We start from the raw sequence: 14,935 nt of genomic DNA, 5'->3' as shown, positions 1-14,935 counted from the left end.
AGGACAATGATGACTCAAGAACAAATGGGTATAAACAAATTCAAGCCGGAAATTAGAAGGTTTCTAGTCATCAGAGGAATGAGGTTCTGGAACAGCCTCCAATAGTAGTTGTCGTGGGGGAAACAACTTAATTTAGTTTTAAGAGAGAGCTGGACAAACCTGAGTGCTATTGTATGACAGGATTGCTTGTAATGGGGTGGAGTAGGGCTCAACATCCCTGAGACTCAGTGCTGGTTTATAACTTATGTTCCTAAAAGCCCATGTGCTTCAGGGTTTCAACCAGCCACATGAGAGGTCAGAAGGGATTTTTTTTGGCCCCTCCCCATTCCCCAGATGTATTCTGGGTTTGTTCGGGATTATATTATCTCCTTCCTCTAAATCATCAGGGATAGCCATAGCTGGAGATGGGAGATTGGATAGGGAAGGCCAGGGTTCTGAGGTGGTACTGTGCATTTTCTCTCTCAGGTGCTTGGCTGGCTGGTTCTTGCTCACATGCTCAGGGTCTAACTGATCACCACATGTGGAGTTGGGAAGGAATTTTCTTCCAAGTCAGATTGTCAGTGACATTAGGTTGCTTTGCTTTGCTTTGTTTTGTTTTCCTCTGAAGCATGTGGGTGCAGGTCACTTTCCAGGATTATCTGGCTATATCTCAATTCCGGGCCATTGCGAGGACCTCAGTCCCTCCTGTTCCCTGCCTGCTTGTGGCACAGAACAGTCTAGTCTCCTGTGGGCTGTAATAAATTGGTCTAATTTCAGTTGTTGGATTTAATGTGTGGGGGGAGGGACTGGGGGGATGATGGCGGTGATGGTGACCTGTGTTGTACAGGAGGTTAGACTGGATGATCTGGTGGTCCCTTCTGGCCTTGAACTCGACTCTGACTTCTGCTGTGACAGAGTTTTTGCAATACGAGTAATAGTCCCTATTTTTATCATTGCTTTCAATGTGTTCTGACGTGAATGGCAACCCAATCTACATAGTGCATACTTCCCAGATAAATCAGTAGCCTCCAAGGCATCAGAAAAAAACTTGGAGTTGTCATCCCCTCAAGACTTATACAGTAAAATTTCAAAATGTCTTTCAATATAACCTTCAACATAATCTTCAGCACTTTTAAGATAAGGACAAGAATTCTTTAACATCCAGAGTAGGTAGCTCGTGGTTGTGGATGATGCATTGCACAGCAATATGAATATCTTGTCTAAATTTGGCCTCTGAACTGTCTGAACAGTACATATTCACTACTGCACCGTCTAAGTTTAGGTCAAATTACAACTGATCCACAACTCGGAAGGCTGTTTTTATTCCCTGTATGATACTATTAGCTGCCCACATTCCAAGTCTGTTATGTCAGCAAAGAGAGTATAAGGTTCCCTATCCTGAGCAAATTTGATATATGCTGACGCTTTCTCAGTGACAGCTTTCAGCACAGTATATCAATAAGCACAGTAATAAATCTACTTTTTGGTATACTTTTTCTGAGACATTTTTTGCCAAAAGACGTTGTGGGTACCTCTGTGAGTGGGTGTTTATCCATGGTTAGACCACTTGTGCCTTGCGAGTTGGAGTATTTCAATTTTAGAGATTTTAAAATCATGTCTAGCATCTGTGTAAACAGGGTTAAACAAGAGCCACCCTTGGAATCTCCTTGTGCTACATTTTATATAGAGTAATTGCAGCTTCTTGAGAACAGAATGTTTTCTGCTACCATGCATTTCACCCAAGCAGCAGAGCAGTTGTGAACATATAGGGAATCTGGAAAGGCTTTACATCTCCTTGCAAGAGCATTGCCATTATCACAAACCTTTTCATGCTTTCTGCAAATTAAAACAAAACATTCAATCTTTTTGACATGAAAACCATGTCTGCTCGGGAAGCGTTTTAGGTCTAAGTTTCTCATGTTCTTTATACTCTTCTGTAACATGTGCTTTAAATTTAGTTGGCCAGGCTTTCAGATGGAATTTTGAACACCCCATCCTGCCGCCCCCCAGAAAGAGAAATTGATCCAAATATTGACAATTTTAAAAAATGAAGTCTGTCTACATAATTTTATAAAAACGTGTTTTAAATAGTGTGTAAATCAAGGATATCTTTGTTAATCTTGGTTGGCTCTGGCATCAGCAGTTAAATTTGGAATTACAAGATTGTAGGGTTACCCGCTTAATTTAGAGGAGGCCATCTCCCACTTAAGATCAAATCAAATTGTATTTTTGCAGTTTCAGTAAGTAATCAAGTTGTAGTATGTTTTGTCTGGGTTAGGCAGTTTACACTATTGTTTACATTTTTGGCAAACATAATGATCTTTGAACTATGGGACTGCAGCTTACAGTCTTTGCGCTTCCTCATAAAATCTGAGAAACTCTGTCTTGCAGCAGCTGCATTGCTGCCAAGTTTGCAAGACTCTACATTGCAATTAGACACCTGTGGCTGGCCCATCAAATGCCTAGACTGCAATTAAATAGGCCCTAAGCCTAAGCCCTGCAAGCCCGAGTCACTGGGCACAGAACAGCCGCAGGTTTTTATTGCAATGTAAATATACCCGAAAACTTGCTACACAGACTAGTGTCGCTGGAAAATTAAACTGTTGCTCGCTTTTGAACCATCTGGCTATCTGAAAAGCTCACCTCAGTCACCACAGACCACTGATCCAAGCACTAACAGATCGGGCCTTCAAACTGCTTCAGCCTCAGTCAGGCCCCAGGGCATTTCTTGTGTAACTGCCATCAACTAGGTCCATTACCTTCACTCTGACTGGGGGCTCTGTTCTACTGCTTTGCTCAGCCACTTCTTGTCCTTTTGTGCCAGAGTCCGCCCCGCCCTTTGCACCACTCCCACTCTCCTCTCTGAGGATGGGCAGCTCAGCTGCTGTGCCTAATATCACTTAGCCCATCTCTTCCATTGCTGCATTGTCTGACAGGCAGAATGATGCTTTTACTTGTCTAGGAGCACTTCTGTTTAGCCTGGTCTTCCAGACTATAGGACTTTTTGCTTGCTGGTGCTGCGACATTACTCTTGCTCTTACATATTGCATCTTCCCCTGCAACTCTCTGTCACTTAGACTCCTATCAAGTGCCAAATCCGCTTAAAAATTGCCCTCTTAATCTTGATAGCATTCCATAGATTCTCTCCAATCTGTCACTTGATCTATTCCCTTCCCTACCTGCTCGCTAAGTTTCTCCAGCCTGGATCTAGTCTTTGTCTTTCCCCTCCAGTCCATGCAATAGGAATTGCTCTTCTGCTTGTGTTGTACTTCCGCCAAGCCCACAAGTCACTTCTTTCCTTTAAGTCTCTCTTCTAAACGTCCTTTTTCTCTTTAGCATGTGACTGACAAGTTATATATGTATTGTTAGAATGTCGCACTGCTCTGTTCACAGCTAAGGTTTGTAAGTGCTGTACTAGCCCCAATATCAAATTTCTGTTTGGAGGCTAAAATAACGAAATGGGGAAGAGCGGTCTGAATATTCAGAATTACATGCGTCTAATTTGCGGTTGCACTTCCATGTATATACTTGGTAGTTTGGTGCATGCTTCTGAAATTTTGGGTGAGAATATTCTGTTTTATATTTGCATGCTGGCATCACCTCTGGTGGGAAAATACACTTGAGTGGAGTTTTTAAAGGATAATAAAAATGCTGATCTGTTTTGTTTTAAATGACTCTATAGATTGGTGTCCTTGTGTAGAATGTTTCAGAGCACAATAATTTGTTGCTAATAAAATTAGTGACTATATGTTGGAAGGTATGTTTCTTACTATTCATCTTTAAAATAGATTATTTTTAAATTAATATTCACTTTGCTCAAAAAGGATGCTTTTAAAAGTAATGTTTTCCATCAGCATTTGCAACCTGGTTGTTGTAGCGCTGTGCCAATGAGGGCTAGAAAGTAAAAATAACTTGAAACAAAAGCAAAATGTATTCTCCTATTTTAATTGTGCATTCTAGTGTGTATGTGGTATGTATATGTTTAAGAATAAAAGGAAGTTTTTAATCCAACAGTCTCCCTTTAAAACGTTTGGTGCCATGGAGTGGAAATGGACATCTCTTTGTACAAAGTTAAAATAAGTATCCAAATTTCAGCAGTTGGTCAGTAGAGCAGAGTTGCAGCTTGAGTGGAAGAATTTAAAACACTTGGCTTTCAATAAGCATTGAAAGAGTGAGAAAATATAGGTTAGCCCTTTCCATGGGTTGTTAGTGACCATTTGTATCTTACTGTTTTTTCTCTAGTCATTTGCACACTGCAGTGAGAAGATGCACAGCCCAGCACTTATCAGATGTGGTGGAACGAATGGGACCGGGACGGATATTATCTGGAATTAAGGATGTTACTGACAGGATTTTACCTGCTGTAGCCAGGTTTTCACAGGATGGCTCACAAGAAACAAGGTCAGTAGGTAGTAGTATTACTTTATATATAGCAAATAACTGTTCCAGGTGGAAATGAAAGATTATTTTCATTCTTTAACTTGCTAAACTAGCTTTTTTTCACCTTTTCATGCGCCTAAATTAGCTTCTCTTGAGTGTGGTTTCTTTGGAGGAGGTGGTGAGGGCATATGAATATCTGAAGGTCTTTCTGCACTTAGAAAATTTCATTTTAAGATATGTGATCAATTAGACAGATGGTAATGGGCCAAATTTCCCTAATATTTCTAGGTTAATATGAAATGGTTTGCTATGATTTTAGGTACTATGGTCGAAAGATGCTCTTCAGTATGATGACTCATCCAGACTTTGACAAAATGCTTGAAAAGTATGTGCCGTCTAAGGATTTACCTTATATTAAGGAGTCTGTCAGCAGTCTACGTCAAAAGGTATATGGAAAAGCTTTTGTCTAACAGGTTAGAAAAAAATAAATGTAGGGAGACTAAATGGCTTACGGATCTGTAAGGTGATACAAGGCCACTGGTAAGCCACTGGTCAGATGTACTTTTGAATACAGCCATTCCTCTGGGAACAAAGGGTATAAGCCATACCTTCCAGATAGAGCCGCTCCTGTAAAGCAGTGGCTCTGAAAAGGACTTGGGGTTCATGCTGGATAACGAACTGAACATAAGCTCCTAAAGCAGTGCTGTGGCTAAGAGGGTGAATGCAGTCCTTGGATGTATAAATGGGGATATAACAGGAAGGAGGTGGTATTACCTCTGTATATGGCATTAGTGAGACCATTACATGATACTGTGTTCAGTTCTGGTACCTGCGCTTGAAAAAAGATATTGAAAAACAGGAAGGGGTTCATGAAAGAGCTTCCAAAAATTATTTAAGGTCTGGAAAACACTTTGCAATGGGAGATTTCAGGTGCTCAGTCTTCTTTGCTTATTGAAGAGAAAGTTGAAAGAAGACTTGATCATGGTCTAAAAAGACCCTCACTCTGTGCAGGTAATCTCATACTAGAAGGTTATATAATTGAGCAGACAATGAGTAACAAATCCAACCGCTGGAAAAATTTAACAGTGATAGTATTTAACCATTCGAACAGATTGCGAGACGATAGATTATCCATCACTTAATGCCTTCAGTCAGGGTTGGATATCTTTCTAAAGGATATGTTCTAGTTCAAACACAAGTTATTGGGCACAGTGTAGGAATAACTGAATGAAGTTCTGTGGCCTACGTTATGCAGCAGGTCATATTAAATTATCATGATGGTCTCTTCTAGCTTTAAAAATCTGTGAACCTGCCGGTCATTGTTTCTAATCTGGCCAAGGTCAGTAGTACACAGCAATCTCTACTGCTGCGTAGCCTTGTGGAGAGTAGTCCACATCACACAAAGCACCATGGCAGTTGGTACTGAGTAATTGCTTGTTGACTGATTCAGTGGCAAGGCCAAAGACTGATCCTAAAAATTGCTGTGTCCTCTCTCTCTCTGCAAGAGATACTCCCTTCTGAAGAGAACGGAGGCATACATTTCACAGTGCAGTCTTGGGGAAGTTTGTAAGACTTCAGTATCCAGTGGTGTCAGTCTGACACCCTTCAAAAACAGCTAATGTGCATACCAATTTTTACAAAGGAAAAGACCGTGAAATACTTTCATCATTATTTATTAAATGCCATTTTTAGCAAGACCTAGTTCTGTACACATAAAAGTAAGTTAAAATACACAAACAAAATTATAATCCTCTTTAAATTCAAAGAGCAAACATATGGGTATAATGTAATAAAATAGTTAATAAGGGGCCAATAGAGGATATCTGGGATGGAAGTAATTTTTAGGTGCTTTTTTATAAGTAGGAAAGAGATGGATTGAGTTGGATCTGTGGTTGGGATGAGTCCCACACCATAATATCCACTGCAGCTAAGGCATGATTGCTGGCTTCAGACAGTGTTGGGATCCTTAAATGATGGGCAAGATGAGGCTCAAAGTTTCGAGGACAACCTTTAAAACCAGTTACCTTTATGGTCAGTCTGCCACTTCAGCGGCCAGTGTAAAGAATACAGAGACAGCATAATATGCTCACGTTGCTTAAACCTGAGATGATGTGTTGCTGGCTCTGAACCAGGAACAAATGAAAGAGGAGACCTGCTAAAATGGAATTACAATAATCATGCCTCATGGTTAGGAAGGAGCGTGTTACTTTGCGGAGGGCACGTCAGAATAAGTAAGGGTGTAGGTTGCACAGATTACACAACCAGAATAGACACTTGGAAATCACCTCTGACCCATTTCATTGGAAAGGATCTGATCAAAAAGGACATTGGGGTATGTCTACACTTCAGCTAAAAACCCACAGCTGACTCAGGCTCACAGGGCTCGGGCTAAGGGGCTGTTTAATTGAGGTGTAGATATTCAGGCTTGAGCTGGAGCCTGAGCTCTGGGATCCTCTCACCTTGCAGGGTCTTCAAACCCAGGCTCCAGCCCATGCCTGAATATCTATATCACAATTAAATGGCCCCAAACCCTGAATCCTGTGAGGCTGAGTCAGCTGGCATGGGTCAGCCACATGGTTTTAATTGCGGTTTAGACATTCTCCAGGTTCCTTAATCTGGTCCACAACTTCTGAACAAGTTTCCTCAACAAACAGGCAGTTGAAACCTCCTATCAACAGCCTCCACCGAACAGGACAGGTTTCATTTTGCCAGAGTTTAAGATAAGGTAGGTTCAGCACAATTAGCTGGCTTTATTACCCAGACACTGTCCAGGGTGAAGACCAAATCTGTGGGACCCAAGAGCTACCATTGTCCATCATCCAGCGCACTGAAAACCCTTTACTATGTTCAGAAATACTGCTGCCAAGAGGTGTCTCAGCATGTTAGGCAACTTCCTTGAGAGACGTTGTATTTCACATTTCTGATTACTAGTGTTCAGGGGCTTATCTTTGTCTTCTAGGGCTCCTAGCACATGGCTAGCACTTTAATATTCAATAATGAATTCTTAGTTAGAAAAATATGTAGTTAAATTTTTTATAATTTATTATTAAAACATTTGTTCTTACTGATACACCCTGGGGTGTGCAACCGCTGGTAGGTTGCTGCTTTTAAGGGACTTGTGGTAGTCAGTTCCTGTGACTGCCCAATGTTCTGTACCTTGTGTGATGACTTGAAAAGCGAAGTCACATGTAAAACAAATGAATAATTTACAGTGAGGAGCATAAAGTGACTTACAATAAAATAAAATTGCAAGAGATGTAACTGTCCCTCAGTGTGTTGGTGTAAGTACTTGTTTCAGTACTATGGAGCAAGATTAAATGACAGGGAATAAAAAGTCCTAAATAATGTTTACACTACATTGTCAATTGCCATTGTCAACAATTGCCATTGTCAACATTTGAGCAGCTGCAGCAGTGGTGAATGGCATGTCCAGTTTTTGCCAGTGTGGTCACACGCTGAGAGAACAAACGAAATCACTGAGAGTTTTAAGCTCAGCATTGAGAACTAGTTTTACAGCCAACATTAGTCCATCCCTTTCAGCAACCAGACATGACTGTACTGTACTTACTATTTTGAAAGGGTTTCAAAGAATACAACAGGTATTCTTAAGACAAGTGGATTAATTTAAAATTGCCCCATAAAACCAAGTAGTTAGCAGCTTCCCAAAAGGAAGAATTAGAAATTTGATAATTGGCGCCGAAACTTGTAACTAACTTATTTAATGGGATAGAAACAACTCCATATTCTAGGTATTTGCACAACTCAGACATTTAACCCAATAATTGCAGAATCATTAGGAGCTTCTAAATGTGAAGATGGCAGTTTGACTCATCTCTTTCAATAAATTGCATAGGGGAAAAGTCTGTTGTGACTTTCTCCTTTGAAGACTTAAACCTGGACAGGGATCGTGCAGTGGCAGTTGATGGAGTTTAGCTTTGGGTAGTTTTGGCTGTCACCAATGGATGTAGCTTTGGCATATAAATCAGGAAGGCTGGAGGAGGAGGGGATAATTTAAAGGAAATGAAGAGGTGAAATAGCAGTGTTTTTAAGTATCTTTCCTACTTATGTAAATTTAATATAAACAAATAGTGAGTTTACAGTCTTGCATCTTAGCTAAGGTGAATAATATTAATACTAGGGATAAATGGTCATTTTATTGTATTGCTTTGGAATACAATTGCATTGCGAACAGATTGCGCCTATGAAAAGACACAAAGTGAATCTAATCTGTAATTGCTTCGGTTGCAACAAGTGAACTATTTGCTACTGCAGTTTGATCAACCATTAGGCTGCTATTAAAGAGCTTCCAACGCCACAGCACAGTACTGGATAACCTCTTATTTATGGTCATATATTTGCAGGGCCTAGGAGAGATGCCTCTAGACACACCGTCAGCCAAAGGAAGACGTTCTCATACTGGCAGCATTGGACATTCCAGGTCATCATCCACTTCGAGAGATGTGCTCAATATCACTGAAAGGTAGAATTGTCTTGCTAAATTGCAGACTCTGTTAGTAATTCATCTCCAGGGAATATTCTCTGCAGTACCGCTGGGGAGAGATTGTACAATGTTCATAGCAATATTTGTCAGATTTAAATGGAACTTAAAAAAAAAAAAAAAAGTTGGTGGAACTTGATATCTCAAGTAAATACTTTTAATTAGGCTGTCACTCCTTACTAATAACTAGCTTACTTTTTTGTGCAGTTAGGTGTTAATTAACTCACCGATTGCCTGTGAACACACATGTATCTTATGAAGGAGCATTTGTAGTGCCTTTTGTTCATGTACAGTGCTTCACTATTACTGTAAATGTAGTTTAAAGGTTTTACTTTTTCTGTGCATGACATTGGAGTAACTGAAGTTCTTACTCAGTGCTGGACCATATCAGTAAGAATATCCGTACATATGTTTTATAGTGTTTAATCGTTAATCTGATAATGATTAAACTCCACTGGAAAAGTTAAATTATTGGCTGGGAGACTAATACAAAATAATTAAAATTAGTTGCATATAAATTCTACAATGGACTCTTTGAACTCTTTTCAACAGCATTCTGATTATACCCTACTAGACCATAAGTAATAGAGCTGGTCAGTGGATAACTTGTCTGATAAAAATCACTAAATGGCAGTATTGTCACATGATAAAAATAGAGGAGTATGTCTCAAGTTTACACAACTGTTATATTCATCATCATAATACTGACCCTTGTTTTTTTGACAATCCAGATTTGTCATTGGTATAAACTATTTAGATTCAAATGGGAATGTTGCATTCTGGGAGCTACTACCCCAAGCATTGAGAAGACAGATACTTATTCAAAATACTGATAGTTGTTAGGAAATGTGTCACAAACAAGCTTATATTGAAGGTGTGGTTAAATTTTAAAACTACATAAAACATAATTGCATAAAACAAATTGCAAGTAGAAGCAAACAATTTCTGGACTTTTGAGAGCATATGAGCTGCAGAAAACCAGTTACTCAATACTCTTGAGCACCTAATAAAGCAGTATAGATCCTGAGCTAATACACACATACAGTGTACTAAATTATATATGGAAAATTGCATTACATACTCTAGATAGATAACTTTGCTGTATCCAAAACATCTGCTATCTGTGTATCAAATATTCAACAGCTGTTTTGCCTTTAATCTATGTTTCCTAATTGTAAACATGGCCATGTAGAAGAATAACCATTTGAAATATAAATAGATTTTATATAATACACAGAGCATGGACTCCACATTGGATTGAAATGTGATGTTTGATATTTTGGATACTCATGTGGAAAGTATAATAGTTTTCCATCCTGTTTTAATCGTCTCTTTTAGGATACGTCTACACAGCAGATGAAGGTGTGATTGTAGCACAGGTAGGCATACTTATGCTAGCTTTAGTCTAGCTGTGTGGGTAGCAATAGTTTTAAAGATGTGACTGTATGGTCTTCAGCATAGGCTAGAACCTGAGTACAGACCCATCACACCTTCACTTGCTTTGTAGACATACCATTAGAAACTATTTTGCAAAAAAGAGAAGAAAGGTAGAGGTCCAAGAAGCAATAGTAAAAGTATACTGAGTAAAAGGAATTGTGCATGAATTTGTAACATATTTTATTGTTCCTTTGTTAAATATAATTCTTCTTTGAGTGTGTGTCAGTGTGGATCCCCCTGTAGGTGCGCAAGCACCTCATGTGCAAAGGTTGGAGTCTTTTGAATAGCATTGTCCATTGGAGCCACAAGTGCAAGGTCATAAAGGGTGGAGTGGCTGCAGACATCTCTGTTTCCTTGAACTGCCTGTGGCAGCGAGATAGAGCCCAGCAAGTGTCTAATTCATACTGTAGAGCTTCAGACTCATTGTTTTTCTTGATTACTTTGGTGTAGAGAATTTATCTTCACTCTTATCCCCTATTTTCTTTACTTTGGATGTTGCAGGAAGAAAAGAGTAGTTCCCCACACCCGTACGGTGGGGGTGAGGCTCTTTGTGCTAACATGACAGACTCTAAGCCATCACGGTTCAAACTGTCCGTTGGCATCATTCTCCTCACGGACAGACACAGCCATTGCCTATTCTTCCTGTGGGAGTGCTGTATCCCAGAGTGCATGGTGGTGCTCATAGTTTTCCTCCAGGACCCGCAGTCCAGGGATGCCTGGCTCAAGTTACATCTGGTTGAACAATTCATACTGGTCACTTTAGATCCAGAGGAAACTACCACCCAAGTGGCTATGAAAGAGTTGGCGTTGGCCAGCACTCCCTCGAACAGGCACCATGCTCTGGGGTCAGGCAGCAGAAGAAAGGCAACAAAGAGGACGCTGTCAAAACTGGCACCAACAACTCTGACATGATGCTTTTTGCACTCGTAGCCTCGGCACTTACAGCCTCAATACCACAGCTAATACTTTCGTCTCAGTCACAGAATTTGGCGATGTCTCAGTTTCAGAATTTGGCCTGAGTTTTCCACGCCACCATGACCCTGTTGAAAGTCAGTAAGGAGGGTCAGCCTTAAGTGCTCAACACACTCACTCTTCTGACTGAAATGAAGGAAGACTGTCTTCAGAGTGAGATGAAGTAAGGAGCATTCTGAAAGGGGCTACAAAGAAGGTCTCACGAGTCTCCTGTTTTTCCCCACTCTTCACTGGGGGAGAAATTGCACCTACTGGACATTTCCAGAGCTTTGTTTAGTATGTTGACAGAACCAAACCATTCGGGCAGTGTCCCCATTTATTCCTGGCTATAGTTGGATCGTCCAAGGGATAGGTCATCTCATCACAAATTCTGTTCTGTATAGGTTTTTATACCAAACTCGTCACCATAGTATTTGAGCGTCCTCTATTAAAGCAATATGCAAAGTGATTATGCATCTGTCATGTGGTGTTTTTCCTCTCATCCTCTCTCCAGAGTGAGAAGCACGTGCAGTGTAATGTCTTGTTTTGGTGGGGTTTTGTTCTTCTATTAAAATGTATTTATTAAATAAATATACCTGTTGCTACGTGATTATTAGAGAAGGCAGGTCAGAGAAATGAACCTTGGATCAGAAAGTGGTGAGGTTTGTGATGGTCCTTAGTTCTTGACAAAGTTCATTCCCCCTAGTCTCGGACCATCCCTGGAGAAGATTTTGTCTCCCACGCAGACGAGCTTTAGTCTTATTGTTAAGAGTTCCATTGTACCAAAGGAGTGAAGCTGTCAACCACAGTCTTTACAATGGAGCTTTAGACAGTCTTCTAGATCTCCTGGGCCCAAGCCATGGAGTGATTTGAAGATAAGGACCAACACCTTGAACTTGATTCAAAATTCTATGAGAAGCCGTAGTAGAGAGCAGAGGAGAGGTGTCATGAGCTCACGGTAATCCATGTTGCCTAGGAGATGCGCCGCAGCATTTTGTATTAATTGGAGTTTCCCAAGTATTAAAAGTTTTGTGTATAGGGATATCACATTGCTGTCGTCCAGGTGAGAAGTGACAAAGGCCTGAATAACTGAGGCCAGGTCTTTTTCTGCCAGGAATGGCATGGAGTCTCCTAGCCAAGTGGAGATGGTAGAAAACATTACTTGTGGCCTTTGCAATGGACTGATACCTGCATGTCCTCGAGTGAGGTTAAAAGCAGCAAGGATGGATGTCTTGGTTGTGAAATCACCAGAATCGGCAGATTTGTATGTAACATTTTGATCAGCACAGGGCTGTTGTTTATCTTGGACATAGGGAAGTGCTGCCTGGGGACACCACAGCTAAGAGTCTCTTTCCTTGGTGAGGTGCTGGGCTGCTGTGAATTCACCTGCTAAGCACACCCAGGCTAACAGGAATCTAGTGCAACAGAGGTAATATGCAAGGAGTAAGTGCAACAAGCATGGTTTGTTCTCTGTGTCAGCTTCTTGCTGTCGTCCTCCTCCTCCCTAGGCCATCCCCCACTGGCATCTTTATTGTGCTTCTGATTTAGACTGACTCTGTAAGCTCCTCAGGGCAGCGCTCCTGTCTTTTTTTTTTTATCTACCTAGATATACTCAGCCCTGAGATCACACCTGTCTCTGAAAGATCTCTGAGCCCTTCATAAACATGGGTAAGTGTAATTACTGATGAGGAAACTGAGGCACAATGTTTTAAGGGATTTGCTCAAGATTATATGGTGGGTCAGTGATAGACCAGGAACTGAGCTCACCACTGCTGACTCCCAGGCCAATCTGTGCAGCCACACTGCCTACTCTTGCAGTACCCAAGCTTTTTAGTAAATGAGTCTGCACTAGGATGATGTCCCTCAAACACCAGACATCTACTGACACTGGACACTTGTGGATTCATTAGTCAGTGTTTGTAAGTCACAGACTCTGGAGATTAAAAAGGCTAGTTAGACCATCCAGTCCTCCCTGCCAGCACAGGATCGTGCCCACTTGTGCATTTATTAGTATTTGAAGGAAGAAAACAGTACAAAGCCATTTTTTTGTTGTCCTTTCCCCAGATCACATCGTCCTCTTGATTTGCAGGTGGAACACAGGTGGCTTAGATAGATGTGTGTGTATGGGGGTGTGTGTGTTAAAATCTGTGCTTCAGACAACAGAAGGAGGAAAATAACAGAGCCTGTGAAAGAGCAAGATACCTACTTTATCTGAGACATGTTTTTAAAGGGCTGTGAGTGTGGTGGGAGTTGGACTAGCCATATCCTGCTGTAGAGAATCATATTTCATTTCCATTCCCCAGGATGAAAAGGTGATGCTGGCTAATTTGAACCTGGTCATTAAGACCCCATTTCAAAACTCAGTGTCAGTTAAACTCTGTTCTCCTCCCCAGCCTGTGGGCCTTTGTTTGTTGTTATTAATCAGGAAACAGGGAAATTGCTTTTACCATAAAATTTGGACTTTATTTGCTGGAAACAAAACACTGATCTGATTTTGCCTGATGGAAGAGATGTTTATGGCTGCTGGACATGAGTACGGGAATGCCTCCCAGAAGAGAGCAGTTTAGCACAGCTCCTGTGGGCTAGGGAAATACAGGCAGATTATTGACCGAGTAGGAGGGGTCCAGGTGCAGTGGTGGATCCCATTCACAGGGACATGTTAGCAGGCAAGATTCTCTCTCTGGAAGCCACACATGGGCATGGAGTTTAGTGTTGGGGAGGATTAAATTCCAGAGAAGTATATTTGAAATCTTTATAAAATAGATACTACAACACTTGTGATCTCTGGTTTACGGGGGAAGCTTCCCTTTTTTTCCATATACACGTTCTGGAGAGATGAACTATAGTTCGAACTCTTATAATCCCTTTCATTTCACCAGTGAATTCTACCTCCCACCATCCTTCTGTAAGTATCTTTATCTCTCTTTTGTATAAGGGAAAACTGAGGCACCAAAACATATGATCTGCCCAAGATCACAAAGGAGGCAAGTGGCAGAATTACAGGGCTGTAACCAGGGTGGCCCCAGCAGGGAAGCCACCCAGAGTGCAAAGATGCAGGGGTGGAAACATGATGAAAAACGGTGGGGCCGCAAATATGCTTGCTTGCCCTGGGCACTAAAATGTCTAGTTATGGCTCTGGATCTCACCCAAGCGCTGGGTCGTCTTTGTAGTACAGTTGTGTCCATATGTGGTGAAGGATAGAGAAAGCTCTGTGTCATCTGTATATTGCTGGCATTTGAGTTCATGTTGTCTGACCTAGTGGTTGCATATAGATGTCGAGAAGAACTGGAGAAAGAGTTGAACCTTGTAGAACTCCACAAGACAAGGGTCTAGTGGTGGAGGTGCAGTTTCCCATCATGACTCTTTAGGTGCATCCCTCCAGGAAGAGTTCAGACCATTTAGCACTTTACCTCAGACTCCTGCTACCTAACTCAGGAGAGACAGCAGTACCTTTGTGGTCAACAAATGTTAATTGGTGCAGAGGTGTCCAGGAGGATGAGAATGGATGTCTGTCCTTTACCCATTGATGGATGATCTCCTCCTGTCAATGCCACTAAAGCAGTTCCAATTCCCTGTCCTGGCCTGAATCCAGATTACGCTGGGTTTAGAATGTTGGCTTCCATTAGATGAGCTTATAGTTAGCCTTTTGCTTGCTTGGTTGCTTGCTTAGGAATTGAGAGGTTTCACACT

The 14,935-nt window shown here is 41.2% G+C and overlaps 1 protein-coding gene across 1 annotated transcript in view; it reads left to right on the top strand.

Moving 5' to 3' along the window:
• The window catches only part of TOGARAM1 (TOG array regulator of axonemal microtubules 1), an 84,144-nt gene that overhangs the window by 51,907 nt on the left and 17,302 nt on the right, over positions 1 to 14,935 (top strand). The window contains exons 16-18 of the mRNA XM_077819722.1: positions 4,222 to 4,380; positions 4,679 to 4,805; positions 8,721 to 8,839. Of these exons, the coding sequence (XP_077675848.1) occupies positions 4,222 to 4,380; positions 4,679 to 4,805; positions 8,721 to 8,839 (405 nt within the window). The remainder of the gene's footprint in view (positions 1 to 4,221; positions 4,381 to 4,678; positions 4,806 to 8,720; positions 8,840 to 14,935) is intronic.

The sequence above is a fragment of the Eretmochelys imbricata genome, chromosome 6 (genome assembly GCF_965152235.1).
Source record: "Eretmochelys imbricata isolate rEreImb1 chromosome 6, rEreImb1.hap1, whole genome shotgun sequence".
Taxonomy (NCBI): Eukaryota; Metazoa; Chordata; order Testudines; family Cheloniidae; genus Eretmochelys; species Eretmochelys imbricata.
This window is presented reverse-complemented; position numbering and strand designations above follow the sequence as displayed.